This window comes from Benincasa hispida, chromosome 10 (assembly GCF_027475165.1).
Source record: "Benincasa hispida cultivar pf3 chromosome 10, pf3_genome.v1.1, whole genome shotgun sequence".
Taxonomy (NCBI): Eukaryota; Viridiplantae; Streptophyta; class Magnoliopsida; order Cucurbitales; family Cucurbitaceae; genus Benincasa; species Benincasa hispida.
The window spans coordinates 25927478-25950780 of record NC_143487.1 but is presented as its reverse complement, the minus strand read 5'-3'; the positions used below and the strand labels follow the sequence as shown (position 1 = coordinate 25950780).

Genomic DNA, 23303 nt, shown 5'->3' with positions numbered 1-23303 from the left:
CAAGGCAAGCCTAGGAGGATTTAGGTCTAGAGAAGCCTAGGAAGGATTAAGCTTAGAGAGCCCAAGCATGACGAGCCTAAGCACGAGGAGCTTGGAAGAGCTTGAGCTTAGATGAGCTTAGAGAACTCATGGGAAAGGTATAGTGATGGCAACTTAGAGGATTTATGAGGAGCTTAGACAAAGTTTAAAGGACCCATGAGGAGCTTAGAGAGAGCTTAGAGGGCCCATGGGAGACCTTAGTTAACTCAACCTAATTAAGCTAAGAAAGTAGATCGACTTGAGAAAGGAAGTCAACTTGAGAAAGGTCGACCTGAAAAAAGAGGTCAGGCCGACCTAAGAAAGGAGGTCGACCTAAGAAAGAGGTCGAGCTTAGAAAGGAGGTTGGAGAAAGAAGGTTGACCTGAGAGGGAAGGTCGAGCTAAGAAAGAAGGCTGACCTGAGAGGAGGTCGACCTGAGAAAAGAGGTCGATCTAAGAAAAGAGATCGACATAAGAAATAAGGTCGACCTAACTTGAGAAAGAAAGTCGAGCTAAGAAAGAAGGTCAACCTGAGAAGACCTAAGAAATAAGGTCGACCTAACACGAGAAAGAAGGTTGACCTGACCTGAGAGAGAAGGTCGAGCTAAGAAAAAAGGTCGACCTTGTTGGATCGACACCATCATGCAGCGGAAGGGAACAGGATCCATAAGCATTATGATTCATTAAATTTGGTTGAAAAGAAACATGCTAAAAACAGAGTTTAATGGGTTTCAAGAACATACCTTGGTCGAACCAACGAAATCTTCATTTTCAGCTGCAAAATCCTTCGAATTCTTGTGTAGACTACCACAAAATCTTCCCTACTATTCTCTTGATACTCTAGATTGAGTTGTGGGACTCAAAATAAGCTGGAATCAAAGGGAATATGGAGAAATCTCACTAAACCAACCCATTTGAAGAATACCTTTTTCATTCGATTTTTTCAGCAAAAATTCAGTCGGTTTCTCCTCATTTCTTCACTCCAATCTCTTCAATATATTGCATACTATCATGCAAAGAGATGTGTTGCATTGGATGTTGCTCATGCTTGGAGTAAACCAAAGGAGAAGGTGGGTTCCTTGTAAGTTGCTTTGAAGATGACTTGAAAAAACCCATTTTTTCAAGTTTGTGTGATTTTTCAATTTCCAAAAATCCAAAATTGATTTTTAAATCATATTTTATTTTAAAAATCAAATTTATTAATTTTACAAATTAATTTCATAAATTAATTTTCTAATAAAATTAATAAATAATTATTTAAACAATTTAAATAATTTTAATTAATTTAATATCCAATATTAAATTAATTTTTACACAAATTCATCTTCTTATATTTAAATCATATTTAAAAATATTTTTTCAAATTCCGTTTGATTCTAATTTGAACATTTCAAATTAACTTATCACACTACTCTAGAGCTAATCCATTTCCAAGCTAGTCGTGGGACCTTATGGACCTATAGATCATGGGTTCCAACGATCCGAGATTAATCGACTAAACTCACTAGACTAATCTAACCCCCATTCGTTAACTAATGGGTCACTCCACTAAAGCCCATAGTTGAACTTCCCTTACTGTAGATATATTATGTCACTCGATATAATCATGATTAGTAAGTTAACTCTTCACAGGTTGTTCGTAATAACGGTTGGGTCAAATCTCTGTTTTACCCCCTAAATTACCTTTTGTTCCTTAAGTCCCCCATTGATCTCCTAATGAATAATTGTTTTGTGATCCAACCACAAACCGAGTCCCTCTCATGCCAAATGAAAGGGCGGGATCCCTTGTTCAAGCCCCAGAATCATCACTTAAAGGAACAACCTCTCTACTTTCCCTAAAGCGGGTAGGAGTGAATTTCCTTTTTCACCCTATGTCCCCAGCTATCTATCCAGTCTTACCCCTGAAATGGCAATCATATTGAGCCAGCGCTGTTGAGCCAACCCTCACCTATGCAAATCTAAGGGCAATCCTCAGATAAACAGAAGTTCATAGTTAGCTTAGGATTAAGGTCAAGTTACCTAGGTCATCGCTTTGAAATAGTCAGTCTTAAACAGTAAATAGCGTTTTAAAGTAAGAGTGACTCATTTCGTGATTCGATCTTGTACAAACTCTTTTGCACAAGAACACCCCCACTTCTCATGTCCAACATGAACGAATTAGGATCACTTCGTTTGTAGCACTTTACAACTCCTTGTAACAACTACAGAGCAGACTGCATCCAATAGTGTTACTAGAATAAGGTACTCAACCGTATCCATGTACTACAGATCATTTTGACTATTTACTCAAACCTAGTCCACCTTTATGTCTCCACATAAAGTTCAAGTACTCATCCACTAGTTAATGGACTTTTAGGTTTATTGGATTTCTATTCAAGTAATAGATCTATTCAATAACACCTTTATTGAATTATTAGAATAAGTTTCATTGTTTACATACCACGAGTTTTAGGACATAAAACCCAACAGACCTGACATGAGAAAGGAGGTCGACCTGAGAAAACAAGCTACGCATGGTTTAACTATGCAATGGCTATGTATTGGTATTGTTAAGTCTGTTTTTAATGATATTAATGAAATATTAATTTACGTTTCTGTAATCGAGCTATTAAATAAGCAATGATTATATTAAAGAGATATAATTATATTGTAAATATTGGTTAGTTAATCGGACATCAGAGGCCTACCCAAGAGCTGAGCACAATAATGGTCGAGATGTAGTAACAACTTTAACAATTATGGCTAAGATGGGTGAGGACTGAGGAGAAGTCCAATAGTGGCTAAAATTAGAACGACCGTGCAAGCTTCAATTACGAATGGGTCAACCTATATGATTTGAGTCGCGATCAAAGAAAGGTGCGCCAAAAAAACTCAAACCTAATTTCAATTTATTGAGCCATTTCTCAAACCTGGTTCTAATTTGAGAGTCATTGTGGATTTGGCTCAACACCACCCCAGTGTTAAATTGCTTATAATTTGCTTATTTTGCAGGCTTTTGGTCTACTCTTCCTCGAAATACAAATTTAACGGTGCAATTTTCGGCATGAACAAATCAAACCAAACAAACTTATATATTGAGAGTGTGTATCTGTAACCATGGTTTATTTCCATCGGAATCTTGAAAATTCAAGATTTTGATTGGGAAAATTTTCATTTTCCCCCTAATTTTAAGAAATTTCGAAATTTCGAAAATATTCCAGTTCCCCCATTTTAACAAAATTTCAAGATTTCGAGAAATTTCGACATTTTGAGAAAATTTTGATTTTTTTAATTAACTACGTTAGCTCAGTTCAAGTTTTTCGATTTTATGGTCCTAATTACACAATTCTATAGTTTCACACACCAATGTCATTTTTGACAAAGGATTAAACCCTTTTATGTGTTACTTTTTCTAATTTACAACTTTTCTCAATTTTTAGCTTTACTTTTTTACCCCAAAACTTTCATTTATAAAGAAATTGAATTTGAAAAAATCATAAAAAATAAAATATATTTATTTTTAACCTCATTAAACTTTTTTCGTTAAATTTTTATATCATTTTACCTTAAAATTGAATTGATGTGAGTTTTTTCTTTAACCATCCAAAACTTTCATAATTTTCACATGATTTCACCCAAAAAATATTCCTAAATTTTATATTTATTTTGTAATTATTTTCTATTTATTTTAAATTATGCTCTCGCATCAACTTTTACACAAGCATCTATAGTAGACATCTAAATGTTGTCTTACTTTAAAGAAATTATGATTAAAAATGGTCAATTATGTTGGAGATTGTGCTCTAAATCTCGTGGTTTTATAATGTATAAACAAAGTCCATTTATTTAATAAAATATAGAGTTGTTTTATTTGACATTTAGACTTGTGTAACTCAATCCAATAAACTAAAATCTCAAGTTATTTTATGTAACCTAAATATGTATGTGGTTGACATACAAGTGGATCTTATTTAAATAATAACCTAAATGGTCTGTAGTATATGGATAAGGTTGAGTGTTTTATCCTTGTGACATTACAGATACGACTCACTTTGTAATTGTTACAAGAATTGTAAAATGTTACATACGATTTGATCCTAATCGTTTATGTGAAGATGTGCGAGTAGGGTATCCTATACAAAGAGTTTGTATAAAATCGGGCCACAAAATGATTAGTTTTTCTTTATAATGCCGTTAATTAAAGAGATTAACATTTCATAGGATGACCATAGGTGAGATGCCCTTAATTCTAAGTGAATTATTAACTTTTGTCTATGAGGGCATTCCTTTGATCTATATGGGTGAGAATGACCAGATTCATCGATTCGTCCTTTGATCTATATGGGTGAGAGTGACTAGATTCATTGATTCAATAAGCTTATCATTTTGGGATTTTGTCCGAGTCGGGAGCTGGGAACATAGCTACACAAGATGAAGTTCACTCATTTCCGTCTTTAGGGAAAGTAGATACATTGCTCCCTTAGGGACTGATTCTAGGTCTTAAACATCGAAGTCTCACCTTCTCATTGGCCTAAGAGGGATTAATTTATAGTTGGACTATAAATTGTTTGTTCATTAAAGGGATCAATGATACTTAATAAGTTAGATGTAACTACAGGGATAAACGGTAATTTGGCCCGCCTGTAGTTACGAGCGATTCATGAAGGGTCGACTTATTGTTGATTGGTTATATCCACAAACACATAACTATAACTACAATGCGGATAGTGCAGTTGTGGGTTTTTGGTGGAGTGACTTGTAGTTAACGAATGTTGATTAATTTAATTAAAGAGTTTAATGAATTAATCTTGTATAATTGAAGCTTCTAATCTGTACAAGGTTCCCTTACTAACTCACTAAGGGTAAAACAAGGACACATTTGCAAATATAAACATTAGACTAAAAGTATTAACAGATATAACATAATGTAAAAAAAAAACTACAAATATGGCCAAATTTAAATAGTCTATCAATGATAAACCATATTATTGGTAGAAGACTATTAGTAATAGATCATATCATTGGTAAGAGTCTATCAATGATAGAAGTCTATCGTTGATAGACTTGACTATATTTGTAATTTTTTTAAATGATGTTATACATTTGGTTATTATTCCTAAAAATGCTATCAATTGCAATTACCCTAAAACAAGAATCAATTAGTTTTGGATTAATTTGAATTATTCAAATTAAATAAGAAAATTAATTGTATAAGATACAATTAATAAAAGGGAAATTGCATTATATGACAAATAGATTTTAAGAAACCTTCTGTGACTTCAACTTTTTTGTAATTGTAGGTGTGACAATCACATTACAATCATATAACAATCACATTGAAATCAGATAGCAATCACATAACAATTACATAGAAATCATATGGTAATCAAATTTTCACGCGAAAATCATTTGCCATGTTTGCAAAAAAGTAAAACTTAGGGGCACACGCCGAATTTTCAATTTATTTATTTATTTTTATTAAAGTTGCAATTGTCTCTTAATAAAATGTGTATAGATACAATTAATATAGTGCTTATAGATACATTATAGCATAAAATTAATTTTGAATCAGTTTCAAAATTATACTTTATAGTATGTGAGAGATAAATATTTGAATAAGATTCAAATATTAATTATACGAATAAGATTTATATTAAAATTATAAGTTATAATTAATATGAATGAGATTCGTATTAAAACTATAGGTTATGTGAGAATACGTTATTCAAATATGATTCAAATTGAATTAAATACATGACAATTAATTAATTAATTGTTAATTAATTAATGTTTATTTATTTAATTTTATATTAAATTTCGATTTAATTTATAAATTATTTAAATTTAAAACAATAACTCCGATTGGGAGTTATTGTGAGTTGGTAGAGGGAAGTTTTAACTCCCTCTCCAACTAACTCACTCTCACATAAACGAAAAGGGGAAGATTTTTTTTTTTTTTTTCTAACACATAGAACACAGACAAGCAAAAGATAAGAGTTATCTCTATGTGTTTGATCTTTTTCCCCAAATTTCTCACACAAAAATCTCTCCCTACTAAATTAAGGAGCCACACATCCTTGATTTTTGTCCTAAGAATAATAAGGATACTAAGTGGTGATATCCCATGTTCGTGACTTGTTTGTTCATGAGAGGCGTTTTTCAGTTCGAGGGAGATCTTGCGTTAGTGCTGTTTCGTTTCATGGAAAGGAATTACAAGAAGCAAAGTCTTCAAGAGTTAGTTCTTCTCATCCCTTTCTCCTTATAAGTATGTTGTAATTTATAAATATTTATCATGTTCTTCTATAATTTATCCATTTTTTTTTAGTTTTTCAAATTGAATTACATTTCCACGTGCTTCACATGCTTCCGTTTGGAATTCCATTTGTTCAAATTATAGTTTAATTAAGCCACAATCAAAGTTTAATTAACTAATCATTACGAGAAGTAAAGTCTTCAAAGGTTAGTTCTTTTCATCCCTTTCTATCTATAAGTATGTTGTAATTTATAAATATTTATCATGTTCTTCTATAATTTCTCCATTTTTTCGAGTTTTTCAAATTGAATTACATTGGCACGTGCTTCACGTGCTTCCACTTGGAATTCCATTTGTTCAAATTATAGTTTAATTAAACCACAATCAAAGTCATTAACTAATCATAACAACTTCCATCATTTCAATAATTTTAACCAAAATTTCCATGGATATCGGTACTTTCATTGATAATTTCAATAAATCAGGACCTCAACATTTTCATCGACGTCGATATTTCAAACCTTGTGTGTAATCAAACACATATTCTTTTAATTTTAAATAATTATCAAGAATGTTTAAATGAAAAAATATTTTTTTTCCTAGTCAATGACCTTAAATTAATAGTTTATAATTTAATGAATAAATAGTTTTGGGAGAAGTATATTTTTGATCTTAGGTTTTGAGACTAGTTTTCATTTGGTCCATAAGTTTCAAAATGTTACACCTTTAGGTCCCATTTGATAACCATTTTGTTTTTTGTTTTTGTTTTTAAAAATTAAGTCTATGGACACTACTTCGACCATCAAATTTCTTCATTTGTTATCTACTTCTCACCAATGGTTTAAAAACTCAAGCCAAATTTTGAGAACTAAAAAAATAACTTTCAAAAAGTTGTTTTTGTTTTTGGAATTTAGCTAAGAATTCAATGATACTTAATGAAAATCAATGTAAGAATTGTGGATGAAATATGCTTAATTTTTTTAAAAAAAAACAAAAAAATGGAATGGTTACCAAACGGGACTTTAGTTTTTTAAGTTTTGGTTTTGGTTCCAATTTAGTCTATAAATCTCAAAATGTTACAATTTTACTTTGAGATTTAAGTTTGTTTCAATTTGGTTCTTAGGCTTTAAGATCTTATATTTTTAACAACACTTTTTCCATTAAATAATCACTTTCAATAATTGACGTCAGTGTTTATTGATTAATTAATTTAAAATAATTATGAAATGAAATTTTAAATTTAATTTTAAAAGTGATGATAAACCATGAAACTTAATTAATTATTTTAAATTTATTAATATACATTAACGCGGAAGATAAAATCAGTATTTAGTGAAAAATAATCTTGGGACGAAATTGAAAAAAAATGAATGATAACATTTTTGAAACTTAAATTGGAACCACCAAAAACCTAGGGACAAAAAGCAGTGTTCCCATTAGTTTTTGAATAGAAGAAAAACGAGTTGAATGGTGTTCGGTCTTCAGTTTCCAATTTCCAAACCTATTCTTTCCCATGGAGAAGAAGACACAGAGCAGTAGAAGAAGCCAACCCAAAAGCTCGGCTCGCGCAAAGGTATTTGGGACCAACACTCTTCAGCTAAGTGAGGACGATGCCTCGCGATTAGTCGGTGGAATAGTTGAAAAAGGTATCTCAGACGCCGACCAAAGCACGCCCTTTGTCTCACTTCCCCCTCCCACACCTTCCGTTTTGCCGTTTCCGGTCGCTCGGCATCGGTCTCATGGTCCGGTAAGATTTCATCTTGTATTCAACCGCATTTCTATCCTTAGTTATGGAACCTAGCACTCAGATAGAGTAATATATATATTTCCTTTTTCAATAAGTTTAAGTTGATTTTGAGCTAGCAGGAAGGAGAGTCTACACTAGTAGAAGGTTTTTTTTTTGGAAACGTCAATATAGTGTAACATGATTATAAGAAAGGAAATGAGAGTGCAGAGTAGACACGAGCACGAACAGAATATTTGAATTTTGTTTTTGAGCACATAAAGTTTCTCCAGGAGTAAATAGATTAATTTGGAAACATAAATTACTGGCGGGAACTTTATTTTCCTCATAATAATGGAATTTGAATTCAAATGTCATTAACAATCCAATCTGTTTTCTCAGCATTGGGACTCAGTAACTGGTAAAAAGGGTGGGGATAACATCAAAGCTGATCGGCAGGAGGATGGGGAAGAAGATGAAAGATTGATGGAGATTGACTCTATAGCAAATTTTGCTAACCCAATACAGAGGAAAAAGAAAAGTGGCTTAGACTTTGGCAGGTGGAGAGAGGCTGTCCCAGGCCACAATCATGGTGCAGCAAACAGAGAGGAAAAGAAATTTCAAGGCTTAGTAAAAACTGGAAACCTAATGCATGTTGGGGAAGCAAATAGCGGTAGAGATAATATGTCATGCAAGCCCTTATCAGCCCATGTGCGCCCTTCACATATGAATATTGAACATAGTTCGTCAGACTTTGTAAATGATCCCACTGGAAACAAGACGAATGAAGCTGGTTTTGAGTTTGTGAGGTCAATGAATGACGTAGAATTTAAAGGGTTGGATAAACAGCATCTTCCAGAGAATCTTCAAGATGTTCGTGATAAATGGGGACATATTTCAGGGAGTGAAGTTAATGAGGATATGCTGCTTGATGGTTCTTCATTGTGGGATATGGGTACGGGGTTCCATCATTTGAATTCAGAAATGACTCCTTGTTTTGGGTCCAATATTAAGGGAGAAGATTCATTCTCGACAATGGAGAGCCAGATTGATGCAGAGAACTGTGCAAGGATACAAAAAATGTCACCAGAAGAGATTGCTGAAGCACAGGCTGAGATAATGGAGAAGATGAGCCCAGCACTAGTGGAAGCCCTGAAAACGAGGGGTGAGGGGAAATTAAAGAAGGGGTCATCAAAGGCAGGCGTGAGCAGCAATTATGAGTTGGGTAATCTACAAAAAGAGAGTATACTTGACAGAAATGGCTCTCCCAAAATAGGGACTGGTGTAACTTCTGTGAAGACAACCTTAAAAGATACAAAGAGTGGGCTTCAGGATGTTTCAGTGCAGAAATTTGTTTCAGGTAGCAGTGTATGGAATGCATGGAATGAAAGGGTTGAAGCTGTAAGGTCGTTAAGGTTTTCCCTGGAAGGGAATATAGTTGAAAGCTATTCTTTCCAACAGTCAGAGGATGGTGAGACTTATATTATTTTATGGTCATGTTTTTCTGGGGGAAGGGTGATGGTGCCTCTGATTAATAGAATTCAATGCTGCTTTTGTTTATATTTTCTATGATGTCTGTCATCTCAAATTGTGAAGAGCTTCTTATGGATGAGAAAGATTTGGGCATTTTAAATTTTCATTAGTTCCATAGAGGACTTGATAGTTATTTAATGGCAACAACTGGTCTAATAGTTCAACTAGCTCAAGTTTTAATTAACATTCAAAGGAAAAACTAATGGGTTTTTTAATATAAGGCTTTTGATAGATGGGCAGGGGTATTAAATGTCTTGGAATGAAATGCTTATGCTTCTTTGTTAGCATTTGTTCATATGATTATGTCTAAGAAGTGAGCCAATGTCGTGATGTTGAGAGGATTTGAATAACCATGATGGTATGTTTGCAATTTCCAATCTTCAAATTTGCATGAGAATGAAACAAGCATGAACATGCAAAAAGTCATACTCTTCCCCTCACAATGAATTTCATCAACAGGATGACACCTTAGCTATAAACATTTTTAATAGAGAATATTATAGTTTTTTAAAATTATTTAATTTGTAATGCTAGAGATTCTATGAGGGTGTCGCTGATGCACGGACTTGAGCTGAGAAATGCTGCAGATAAATTTTTGGATAGATAATGAATTGTTTTATCAATATGGGTTTTTTTTTTTGGTTGAAAAGGAAACAAGCTTTCATTAACAATGTGAGAAGTTACAGGGTATAAACTCCCTTTAGGAGTATACGAGGTTTCCCTACCCCTGAAAACTGCAAGAAAACCAGAATACTTGTAGACAAAACACATTCTTGGGGAATTAGAAGAACACAACCCAACTTAAGAGAGAGTACTTCCTAAAGAATAGTGTGGACCTTTTTGTCAATGGTCATTTCTTTCGAATATTTCTGTTTCTTCCAGAAGAGCCAGAAATTATTACCATAATTTTTTTTTATTTAGGTCAATGGGGAGTCTTGTTTTGTTTTGTTTTTTTCCCCATTTCCAAAGCTTTCAGTCATCATTTGAATGAATAAAAATGTATTTTGTCTCTAATGTTGACTAGAGATGTGCAGGTGATTATCCAGTTCATGGGTACAGCGCTGAGAATGTTGCTTCACGAGATTTTCTTCGAACTGAGGGGGATCCAAGTGCTGCAGGTTACACAATTAAAGAAGCTGTGGCCCTGACGAGGAGTGTGGTCAGTCTAGTTGCTTCATTGTTGTGACAATTTTTTTCCACCATAAAATACTGTTAGTTTTTTTTCGACTTTTGGCCCCTTATTTTTCTTGTTGCTTTCAGAGTAACTCATTTTTCTTTTATTTCAAATCTTTGACATGTTTTTTATTTTATACTCTTTAAACCTTCTGTCATTTTAACTCTAGCTTCTCCGTTGGTATCAGATACCAGGTCAACGTGTCCTTGGGTTGCATGTCATTTCAAATGTGCTTGACAAGGCATTGCTCAATACACACCTAACACAAGTTGGGTCCACAATGGTTAAAGATAGTAGCTCTGTTGATTACAATGCAATATGGGCTTATATTCTTGGCCCTGAACCAGAGCTTGCTTTGTCACTGAGGTAAGGCTCCCCGAATACTTCTATTATTGACATTCACATTAACATGCTTTGATCTACTCCTTACTTGGTTCATGCTACACCTGACTGTTGCTGCTAAATTTGCAAAATTGACCCATGGTTTGCCATTTAAAATTATGTTACTCTAAGATGTGGTTAATTCACCATATCCTCAATGCTTTACATTCTTTTCCTTAACCACCTCTAGGCAGTTTCATGATTTTCTGTATGCCAATTCACTTGAAATTTTTGTCAATATCTAGGATGTGCCTGGACGATAATCATAACTCTGTCGTTCTAGCTTGTGCTGAAGTTATTCAGAGTGTATTGAGCTGTACTTTGAACGAGACCTTCTTTGATACCCTAGAGGTAGGATCATTATAAAGTAGAGCTTTTCCTTTTCCTGTCTGTCTGTCTGTCTGTCTGTCTCTCTCTCTCTCTCTCTTTGTAATTCTTAGGCCGAGTCTATTTTCTTCAGAAAACATCAATTTATGAAAAGGATATATACACAGCTGCTGTATTCCGAAGTAAACCCGAGATCAATGTTGGGTTCCTCCAAGGTGGATTTTGGAAGTATAGTGCCAAACCTTCTAATATTCTTCCTTTTAGTGAAGATTTTGAGAATGTTCAAGATGGAGAGAAACATACAATCCAGGATGATATTGTGGTTGCACAACAAGATATTGCAGCAGGTCTGGTTAGAATGGGAATTCTTCCTAGGCTTCGCTATCTTCTAGAGGTATGCATTTTCATTGTTTGGACTTTGTATTCTTGAATTTGACTATTGAGTGTGACTATGCCGTTTCTTTCCCAGGTAATGTGAAAGTACCTGAATGGATCTCAATAGTTTTAGAGTTGCATGTCTGATTGATTAAGAAAGTAAAGACAACCTCAATGAATAGTGAACTAGTAATTAGATTTCCCACTGAAGTCGATATATTGAGTAAAGAATAGCTATCTATGCCAATACTATGCATGTAAGATAGATAATAACTATTAAAATTAATGAAAGATCTGCCTCAGGACTTCCAAGTAAACGAATTACTGGTTTTGTAACTCTTAGGGGGTGTTTGACTCACCAACATGAGTAGAGTTGGGTTGGTATACATACCAACTCAATGTTTGGTCCACCAACTTTAAATGTTGGTAGTTGAGTTGGTATATTTTATCAACTCAATCCAACTCTCCCTTCTTCCAATGTTTTCAATGACTCCATCCATTGGCCACTGTCGTGACTATCGCTGTCACACCTCGGGAACTAACTCTGACCTCCAACAACCACCTCCGATGACAACTTTGGTGACCAACTCCGACGACCAATTCTGGGCTTTGCAACCACCTTTGATGACAACTTTGGTGACCCAACTCCGACGACCACCTTTGACTGCCAACTTCGATGACCAATTTCAGGCTCCGGCAACCACCTCCAACAACAAACTCCGATATCTAACTCTGACAACCACCTTCGAAATCATCTTCGATGATCAACTTCAATAACTACTTTCGAGCGAGCAACTCTGACTACCAACTTCGAGCTTCGACAACCACCTTCGATGGCAAACTCCGATAATCAACTCCAATACCACCTTCATGCGTTCAACTTCAAGCTCTGACAATCACCTTTAACTACAAACTCTAGCGAAAATCACTTTCGAAAATCAACTTCGACAACCACTTTTGAATATTATAAGACTGATGACTCCTAGTATATTATAAGGTGGTTGATTATATAAATAATATTATTTTGTCTACGTTAAATGCAATATTTATACGTACAAATTTGTGAAATATATTTTTATTTAATTGAATTTACATAATGATTGTTAAGAATATTTGGAAAAATGTGTATGTAGTTGAAAAGTATATAACATATAACAAAAAAAAAAAAAACCATAAAATGAAGATTCTTTTTCCCATAACATTTTCTAGTAAGAATTAGTGAAAAATGGAGATTTGTTTTTTTGATGATCCTCCAAATTTGGATGAATTAAAAATGAAATTGTTGAAGAAATGTGGTGGTATTCCATTGGCTGCTAAGATGATGGAGGAGATTCAATTAAAAAAAATTCATGACAGAGTAAAAATACAAAGCAACAACAGAAAGAAGAAAAAAAAGAAGATGATGATGAAATTCATGGAGAAAAATTAGAAAACAAAAGTTGATATTTCTTTGGTTTCTCATTTTATTTAACCATATTTCAGCAAGAAATGTAGTGGGTTAATTGTTATTCGTTACCCAAAAAAAAAAAGAGAGAGAGAGAGAGAGAAAGAAAGAAAGAAAGAAAAGTTTTAAAAATTAAAAGAAAAAAATTGCGATCTATATTTTATTTAAACAAAGATGGGTAAAATTATTGAATACAAAAGTTTCAAAACAAAAATAGTAATCATAAATACAAATTATTTAGGCTTCGTTTGATAACCATTTTGTTTTTTGTTTCTATGGACACTCCTTGCACCTTCAAATTTCTTCCTATGTAATCTACTTTTTACCAATGGTTTAAAAAACCAAGCCAAATTTTGAGAACTAAAAAAAATAGCTTTCAAAAAGTTGTTTTTGTTTTTGGAATTTGGCTGAAAATTCAACTATTATACTTAAGAAAGATACAAATCGTTGTATGAAATATGGGTGCAATAGGCTTAATTTTCAAAAACAAAAACTAAAAACTGAATGGTTACTAAACGGGCCCTTAGAATTAAAAAAACTGCACCATATGCCCTAGACATATGAACTCAACTGCACCCCAAATACAGACATATGAACTCAGATCAAATAACTCTGTATCCCAAATACGGACATATAAATTCCACAGATATATGAATTCCACATACATCATATTTTAACTCAGTATCTCAAATAACTCCTTGAAAGACATGACATCCGAAATATGTTTATTTATTTATTTAATTTTTTGGCCTCTTATCTTTTTAATCCCAGGCTAGTTTAGTATCTACAGTGGTTATAATTTTACATATGTTATTTCACATTTTTACTTCACCTGTATGTTTGTACTGCAAATGATTACCAATATGTGCCAATTTTATGGTTTTAGGCAGGTCCTTCAGTAGCTTTAGAAGATTGCATACTTTCAATACTTGTTGCAATAGCAAGGCATTCCCCAACATGTGCACGAGCAATCATGAAATGTGAAAGGCTTGTAGAGTTGATTACCCAGAGATTTACAATGAGTGACAAAATAGACATTCTTTCCTTAAAGATAAAATCCGTTGTCCTTTTGAAGGTACTTTCTAGTGCTTTGATGTGTTCCAATATTTGTTTATTTGTCTGTTAATCAACTGGTTGGCCTTTTCCACTCGCAGCAGTTGCACGGACTGAGTTTACTTTTTTGCCTCTGTTTTTCTCACAACAGGTTTTAGCTCGTTCAGACAGGAGTAACTGTCTTGCATTTGTGAAAAGCGGAGCTTTTCAGACCATTATATGGCATTTGTATCACTATACTTCCTCCATCGACCATTGGATCAAGTCAGGGAAGGAAAAATGTAAACTTTCATCAACTTTGATGGTTGAACAATTAAGGCTGTGGAAGGTTTGCATTCAGTATGGATATTGTGTATCTTACTTTTCTGATGTTTTCCCTGCCTTGTGTATATGGTTGAACCCACCAAATTTTGAAAAACTTATAGAGAATAATGTCCTGCGTGAATTTACAACCATTTCTACGGAGGCATACCATGTTTTGGAGGCTTTGGCAAGAAGACTTCCTAATTTCTTTTCAGAGAAACATTTAGACAGTCAAGAACCCGGACTTGCTGTTAATGAATCTGAAGTTTGGTCCTGGAGTTGTGCTGTTCCAATGGTTGATTTAGCTATAAAATGGTTAGAGACAAAGAGTGATCCATTCATATTTAAATTCTTTGAGTCACAAAAAGGGATTAGGAATGACATTTTGTTTGAAGGTATGTCACTGGCGCCATTGTTGTGGGTTTATTCAGCTGTCATGAAGATGCTGTCTCAAGTAGTTCAAAGGATCATCCCGCAGGATATTATGTCCCGGGAAGGAAGTGATCAGATTGTGCCTTGGATACCAGAGTTTATACCACAAGTTGGACTTGAGATAATTAAGAATGGCTTCCTGAGCTTTGCAGATGGATCTGATATGAAATCCTATCCCTCTGGAGGTAACTCTTTTGTAGAGGATCTTTGTTTTTTAAGAGAACGTGGTGAATTTGAAACGTCTCTGGCTTCTGTATGTTGCCTTCATGGGTTGATGCTGAGTATTGTGAATATCGATTGTCTGATCCAGTTAGCCAAGTCTGAGAACCAGGATTATCCTCCCAAAGATTATAATTCCTCAAGGGAAGGGGAAATTTTAGGGGTTGGGATGTTTAAGACGTCCCTCATCGAACAGAGAAGCATGCTTGACCATTTTACTAAGAAAATTGTTTTGGAATGTGACTCTCTGCAGTTAATAGAGACCTTTGGCAGAGGGGGCCCTGCACCTGGGGTAGGAATTGGTTGGGGCGTGTCTGGTGGTGGATATTGGTCCCCTGCTGTTTTATTAGCACAAAACGATGCAGCATTTCTCATGTCACTAATCGATGCATTTCAGACCATTCCAACTTTGAATATTCTGACTGTTCAGGAATCCTTGACTGTGCAAAGCATAAATTCTGCCTTGGCTGTATGCTTGGTTCTTGGGCCAAGAGATATAGGTTTGGTCGAGAAAACTGTGGAATTTTTGATCCAGGCTCCTATTTTGCAAAATTTCAATCTTTATATTCAGAGTTTTCTCCAACTCAATGAAAAAGTGAAGCAATTTGGCTGGCAGTACAGTGAAGATGACTGCTTGATCTTTTGTAGAACATTAAGTTCTCACTACAAGGATAGGTGGTTAACTCCAAAGGGATCCAAATCCATGAAGAATAAGAGCAACTGTAGTGACAAAACATTTAAGAATGGCAGAGTTTCTTTGGGTACAATATACGAGGAGGCAGATGAGACAAATAGAATGGCCGAAGGCTATACTTGTTTGATAGTACAATGGGCTTACCAAAGACTTCCACTTCCCGGCCATTGGTTTTTCAGTCCAGTCTCAACTATCTGTGATAGTAAGCATGCTGGTCTTCAAAAATCTAATGCGCAAAGTATCATGCAGGAATCTAGTGATTTGCTTGAAACAGCTAAGAGTGGGCTCTTCTTTATTTTAGGTGTGGAAGCATTTTCCACCTTTCTACCTGATGGTCTCCCTTCACCTGTCCTGAGTGTGCCATTGATTTGGAAATTGCATTCATTATCTGTTGTTTTACTCACTGGTATGGGAGTCTTGGATGATGAGAAGAGTAGGGATGTTTATGAGGTTTTGCAAGACCTCTATGGTCAGCGTCTTAATGAAGCTAGGTCTTGTAGACTTCCTGTACACGTCATGGAGAAGGATGCAAAACATTTACCATCACAACCGGAAAATAAGAGCAATATAGAGTTCCTAATGTTTCAATCCCAGATCCATGATAGTTACTCAACATTTATTGACACGTTAGTGGAGCAGTTCTCCGCTATATCCTATGGTGATGTACTATATGGACGGCAGATTGTACTATATCTTCACCAATGCGTTGAATCTCCAACACGTCTTGCTGCCTGGAATGCACTAAATAGTGCTCGCGTTTTTGAACTTCTTCCACCACTTGAAAAGTGCTTTGCTGACGCGGAAGGGTATCTGCAACCGATTGAGGTGCATTCCATTTCTTCACATCTTTACCGTTTTTTAATCAAATTTTCAATCAAACACTTTTTTGATACAGAAGTACATAAATTAACAATCATCTTTTTTGTGGGTATCCCTCTTGTCGGCTGAATTAGATGGGCTCTTATGCTATCAAAATGGATTGCAAGTTCCCAAAGGGCCTCTTAGTTACTGTTATAGAGTTACTAGAACTAGATAATGTACACCGAAGTAGACAAGGCAGGAAAAACAAGAAAAAAAATAGGAGAGAAACTCAATGCTTGTGATGAACTACAGCTTAAGAAGTTGGCGGAATTTTCGTATGCTTGTTTTTGTTTTCCTTTATTGGGGAGGGGTTGTATAAGTAGTGATTGTGATTCTTTTATCCATCCATCTTCCGAGGTATTTTCTCTGAATAGTTAATTAAAAGTAAATGAACGATCAGAAAAGTCTAGGCATTATTAAATTTTACGAGATTCCGACAAAATTTTCTACCATTTAAGTAAGAACATACTTGCTTTTTGTTGAATTCATATACTGGTCAATCTAACATGACAAGATGGTTCCCTCACAGAACAATGAAGCCATTTTGGAAGCTTATGTGAAGTCATGGGTTTCAGGTGCCCTTGACAGATCAGCAAGTCGGGGTTCAGTGGCTTATTTACTAGCTCTGCACCACCTCTCATCCTACATATTCCATTCTTACCCTGTTGACAACTTGTTGCTTCGGAACAAGCTCTCGAGGTCTCTTTTGCGAGACTACTCCCAAAAGCATCACCACAAGGTACGGAATTTAGTCTAAAATTAGTTTCAGGTAATATCCATTGCCGTAACACCTAATATGATGGCATTTGATAAAAGTTGTGGCCATTACCCATTCCATTGCACATAGTGATGTAGTTCTTAAAGAATTGGCACGCTCTGATATCACATTTGTGTTTTGTTAGGTTACTTAGGGCTCCTTTGGTAACCATTTCATTTTTGGTTTTTGATTTTTGAAAGTTTAGCCTATTTCCTCCATATTTCTCACATTGATTTGCATCTTTAATGGTTGAATTCTTAGCTAAATTCCAGAAGCAAAAACAACTTTTGAAAAGCTACTTTTTTTAGTTTTCAAAATTTAGCTTGGTTTTTTAAACCATTAATAAAAAGTAGATAAAAAAGTAAGAAATTTGGAGGTAGAAGTGTCCATAGACTTATTTTTCATAAACAAAAAAAAAAAAAAAAATGGTTACGAAACGGAACCTTAGATTTTTCCTTTGATTCTATATCATGTTAACGGATGGATTCTGACTATACCATGTTAACTTAATCTCAGGAAATGATGTTGGATCTTATCATATACACTGGACCATCAACGTACCGTATTACTGGACAAAATGGTGTTAGTACGTCAATTGGAGCGAGCGCCGTAGAAAAGAGGCTCGAGATGTTGAAGGAAGCTTGTGAAAGGAATTCCTCTCTTTTGACAGTAGTTGAGGAGGTCGGTTCTGCTGCAAAAGACAAACTGTCTGCAATGTGAAGTTTTGCAAATAATATGTAGAGAAGTGAAGACTGTGATGGAAATTCTAGGTAATGGAGGATTGCAGGGGATAGTATATTTTCACCCTCTACCCTTTCTCAAACTTCAACTACGGGCAGCATGCAATTTAGATCCTTTAATAGAAAAGTTAAGAGGTTTGTACATGAATTTTGTGCAGTTTAAACTGAAATACAAGAAAAGAAATCATATCTTTAACAATGGTCAGCAAGAGCCTTAACTCTTAACTAGAACAGTAGTCATTACTTAATTTTGGTATTGACATGCAAGTTTATTTGATCAAGAATTTGTAACACGATGAAAGGCATATAAATGATCTGGATTAAATTATAACTTTTAGCATTGTAGCTTTAAGTTCTTTTTAGTTCAACAGGTGCTTCAGAACTTAGAACTTGAATTTTTGACTTCAAGAGTAGGTAGCATCATATTTTCACTATTGCGTTATTTCAAGTCGACTTAAATATTTTTATTATGATACTGAACTTAAAAGTAGGTTTCCATTTAGTTTATGTTAATACTATTAACTAAATGTTGGTATGACAGTGTTTAGCAAATAAATATGACTAAATTTGAATAACGTGTCAAATCAAGCATGGTTCAATCAATTTGGATATATTTTTAATTAAGAGATCTGAAGTTTGAATTCTTATCTTTCCATCTTGAATTCAAAAGAGAGATTTGTATGATGTGGTAAGTAGTTACGAATATATTATATTAATTTGAGGTAAACATTAGTTGTAAGTATAAAAGAAATTCGAAAGTGTAGCATTAATTTAGAGATAAAATAGGCATGGAAAAAAAAATCCTTTTTGGTCTATAAGTTTCGAGTAAGGTTTCTTTGTGGCAATAAATTTCAAAATGTTATACTTAATTTTTATAGGTTCTCTAAATTTCAAAATATTAGTTTTTACGTTCTATCATTAAATTTTTTCTAATGCTCTCTTTTGATCTTAAGTATTAGTTTTATACAAAATTTAAAACAATTAAATTAATTTCCATTCATTTTCAGTCACCATTGAAATTAATTGAGAATTCCACATCATAATTATTATCAATAAATTAAAAAATAAACACAAATACCAAAATTGACTATTAATTACTCATAAATAAACGTGTAATATTGAAAAATCTAGAAACTAAATAAAAATAAAATTTGAAGAAATAAATGTAAAATAAATAAAAATAGAACTTAAGATATTAGAGATTAAAATGTAACAAACTTGAAACATAAAAACCAATACCTTCAATATTATTTTAATAGATAGGAAGATTGAAACTTTGGACTTCAAACATAAGTACATATCTACTTAACTTACAATAAGCTAAACTCACTCAGAAGGCCAATATTGTGATTAATAATAATCTTTAAAGAAATTGGGTTGAAGTAATTATGACATGAAATTTCCCAGAAGTTGCTTATTCAGAGATGATAAACCCAAAAAGAAGAAAGAGTAAAAGAGAGGAGCTCGGGAGGAGGAATCCCACATCGGAAGGTTTGAAATGGAAAAGGCAGGTGAGGCCTAGAAAACGAAGCAGTGGGGAGTGGAAGAAAGCATCTTTGCGCTTGGGGCAATGACTCAGCTAGTGAGGTATTATCCGAGGCGCGTCTATTGCTGGTTGAAAACTATTTCCAAACCCCCTCTTAGGCCTGTGTTCTTCTCAGGCCTTCCGAGAATTTCTGGAAGGGGCTCCCTTCGGGGTAAATCCCTACAATTACTCACTTTCAAATTTCTTTTTTTTTTCTTTTTTATTTTATGATATTTGATTATCAAATATCATATCCGATGCTCACTCTGTCAATTAAGGATCATGTCGAATTTAAAATTAGTTAATTCGAATTTATATTTCTTTTAATTTTTAGATTAATTAATAGACTTATAGTTGCGACGTAGGGGTAGATGTTTTTCTTGGGAATTTTATCAATTTGTATCATGCAATACGTTTTATACTTTATTTGCAAACATGAGAAAACTTTTTTTTTTTTTTTTTTTTTTAAGATTTATTAAACAAAAATGTATAAGTAAATAATCATGTATTTTAAGATAAGACTTGCTTGAAAAAATTTCGCAAATAGAAAAGATGTGAAATTATTTATAAAAGTAATTATAGTAGATTTTTTATATTATTTTATGTAAATAAATTTTCTTATTTTTTTATTTTCAAAGTTCTTCGAAGAGATATATAATACGTATATTTGAGAAGCACAAATATCCAAATAATTATAATGGTAAAAAAGCTTGATCAGCCTCCACTAAAAGATATACCCAATTGAAAAATCAATTGAGGCCCATCTATAACCCAATCAAATAAACCATTAGCAACACATTTTGAGATGGTGGAATATGTTGGAATTGCACCACTTGTTGGGTCCCCAATGTCATAGTATTTTTCACCATTGATTTTACTTGGGTAATACTTATCCTCTTCATTTAGTAAGCACACCGATAATATTATCATAACCACCACCAAAAGTTGACTCAAAGTAACATCAACCCTAACACTCACCTAATTACACGTACTTTTACAAACATCACATCAAAAGCCCTCGGCAGCAACCTCCCACGGGCCACCATGATTGTGCCCTTGTGATCCCGAAGCACCCAGCCAACACCATCCTTATGCGCAGAGGCATCCCATAATGATCATCAACACTCTGCGCCACTGCCGACACAGTAGCACACCACCCACCCGGTGACCTTGTCGTAGTTAAATTTGACCATCCATAACCCGAGAGGAACCCATGGATAGAATAAAGCAAAGCCCCTACTGATCCACAACCCCACGAAACACCACACGATTGCTAAACTCCCAAATATGCCACAACATCATGAAAAGACCATCAAATCATCCGACTTGTCCAACGTCACCCATCTATTCCTGCCATACAAAAGAGGTACAACATTAAATGGTAAAAAATGAGGCCAAGACAATGACGCCAATTTGATGGTCGAGAATTGTCGACAGTCTCAACAACTGAATAAAATTTATAGAATATCGGTTTACAACCTCTACTTAGTAGTATTAATAGCAAGATTGGGTTGATTTGCAGGAAAGTATGAACGTAGTTTCACAAAGCTAATTTTCGAATTAAAGCGGTAAATAGGGAGAGGAGGGTTGAGATTGACATGAAAGACTATAATGCAAAAAAAATAAAGTGCGAAAATGTAAGATGGTGAGAGAGAGATGACAAAGATTACCTTCGCCACGTTAAGAGACCTTCGAGCTATTTATGGATTAGTTCAGGAATTGGAGTTATTTAATTTGAAGCTCATCAACTAATTCGACAATGTTGATCAGGCTCCCATAGTAGATAACGTAATTCAATTTCTAAATTAACTAAATAGTTATCACACACTCCCTATTACTAGTTAATCACATTAAGCTATACTCCCTATTACTAGTTAATCACATTAAGCTCTTGGATTGATTAGGATGATAGATTAAACTGATAACAATTTTCTTCTCCTTAGGTTTTGTTATCTTTTATTACGATAATCTTGTTAATGCCATAGATTGAACCACAACTGTAACTCAACTTATTTGCTACTCAAAGTAAACATGTTTTCATTACCATAACGGATAATCCCAACAAACATAGCATACACATATTAACTTTGCTTTTAGATGACTAATTTGTCACACTAATTGAACATACATTGCATATGGATTCAAAACAAAGAAAAGAAACCAGTAAACCGATCTATCTAATTCTGATTCGTTATGCTCAACACAAATAAAGAAACCATAAAAATCTCATTCAAAATCTCACAAAACCATAAATAAAATGTCTAACAAATCTCAAAGTCAATGTTTCGGGACTAACCAATTATCAAAACTCTACCCTCGATACCAAAATCATCCAATACAAAGTAAATAAAAAAAAACTCATGGAAGTACATGAGCGCGACACGATGCTATGGAAAAATGGTCTTGCACCTTGTAGCGTTGAGGCGCTTGGTTGATGGTGAAACACGATGGCACCACGATGCTATGCTTTTTTATGCCTAGTGTCTCGCAGCACCACGACACTAGGCCTCAAGGGTATTTTTGTCTTTTTGCCTTCTTAAAGCTCTGAATACTTGATTAAGCTCCCAAAAGCTCCAAATTAACCATGTATCATCTATAATGCTCTGATTGATTTTCTCAAAGTTCTGGTGTTTTCGATGTAGTCATAGAGTATTTTTAAATTCGTTTGTGGATCTTGACTTTTAATTATCATTGGTACTTTTTAGTACAATTGTTCTCAATGCTATTGAATGCTCGTATAACATTTAACTGATATCATGAATTATAATCTTGCTTTAATGAGAAGATTTTAAATTAGATCATGCATGTTAAACTATTGTGAATATCCTAGCGTAATAGGAGAATGTAGAGATTGATGACGAAAAATCTTAATACTTACCTTATTTGACTAGAATCAAGAGATTTAGGAAATAGTAATTAGGTAGAAGAAAAAGTTGACCTCGAGAGCAGCAAGCCATCAAAGACATTGAGATCTAGGCGTCATGTTAATTAGTTCAAAAATTAAATAATTGAGTTTAGTAGGTCCATTGATAAAATCAATACCTTAGGACGTCTCCTGGTTTAAATTTGTTATGCTCGATCACTTTATTTTCTTTCTTAGGATTAGTTCAATTTATTGCTATTAGATTTTATGTCCTAAAACTCGTGATTTGTAAACATTAAATTTATTCTATTTTCCAATAAAGATGTTATTAAAGTTTATTCAGTAAAATTGTTATTGAATATGTGAATTATACCTTTAAGAACTCTAAATCCAATATACTAAGAACCCCTAGTTATATCATGAATTCTTGAACTATATGTGGAGACATAAAAGTGGGTCAAGTTCAAGCTTATAACCAAAACGGTCTATAGTATAAGGATAAGGCTAGGTACCTTATCCTTTGGACATTATAGATGTAGCCCACTTTGTATTTGATACAAACAATGTGATCTTGAATTGTTTATGTGGAGACATGCGAGTGGGGGCATCCTATGCAATGAGTTTGTATAAGACCGAACCACGAAATAGTC

General features: G+C 34.1%; 1 protein-coding gene and 1 non-coding gene across 2 annotated transcripts; both read left to right on the top strand.

Annotated features, from left to right (window-relative positions):
* Positions 1-7612: 7612 nt before the first annotated feature.
* Positions 7613-18593, top strand: IYO (RPAP1-like, carboxy-terminal protein). Its single transcript, XM_039044643.2, has 10 exons — positions 7613-7996; positions 8375-9443; positions 10540-10664; positions 10867-11045; positions 11306-11411; positions 11521-11781; positions 14093-14281; positions 14411-16732; positions 17298-17507; positions 18042-18593. The coding sequence occupies exons 1-10, from the start codon at positions 7763-7765 to the stop codon at positions 18243-18245; spliced, it is 4899 nt and encodes a 1632-aa protein (XP_038900571.2). The 5' UTR covers positions 7613-7762; the 3' UTR covers positions 18246-18593.
* A 1224-nt stretch (positions 18594-19817) lies between these two features.
* On the top strand, positions 19818-19971 carry LOC120089590 (U4 spliceosomal RNA). Its single transcript, XR_005485264.1, has one exon. It is a non-coding gene; the product is annotated as a U4 spliceosomal RNA (small nuclear RNA).
* The last annotated feature ends 3332 nt before the right edge of the window (positions 19972-23303 follow it).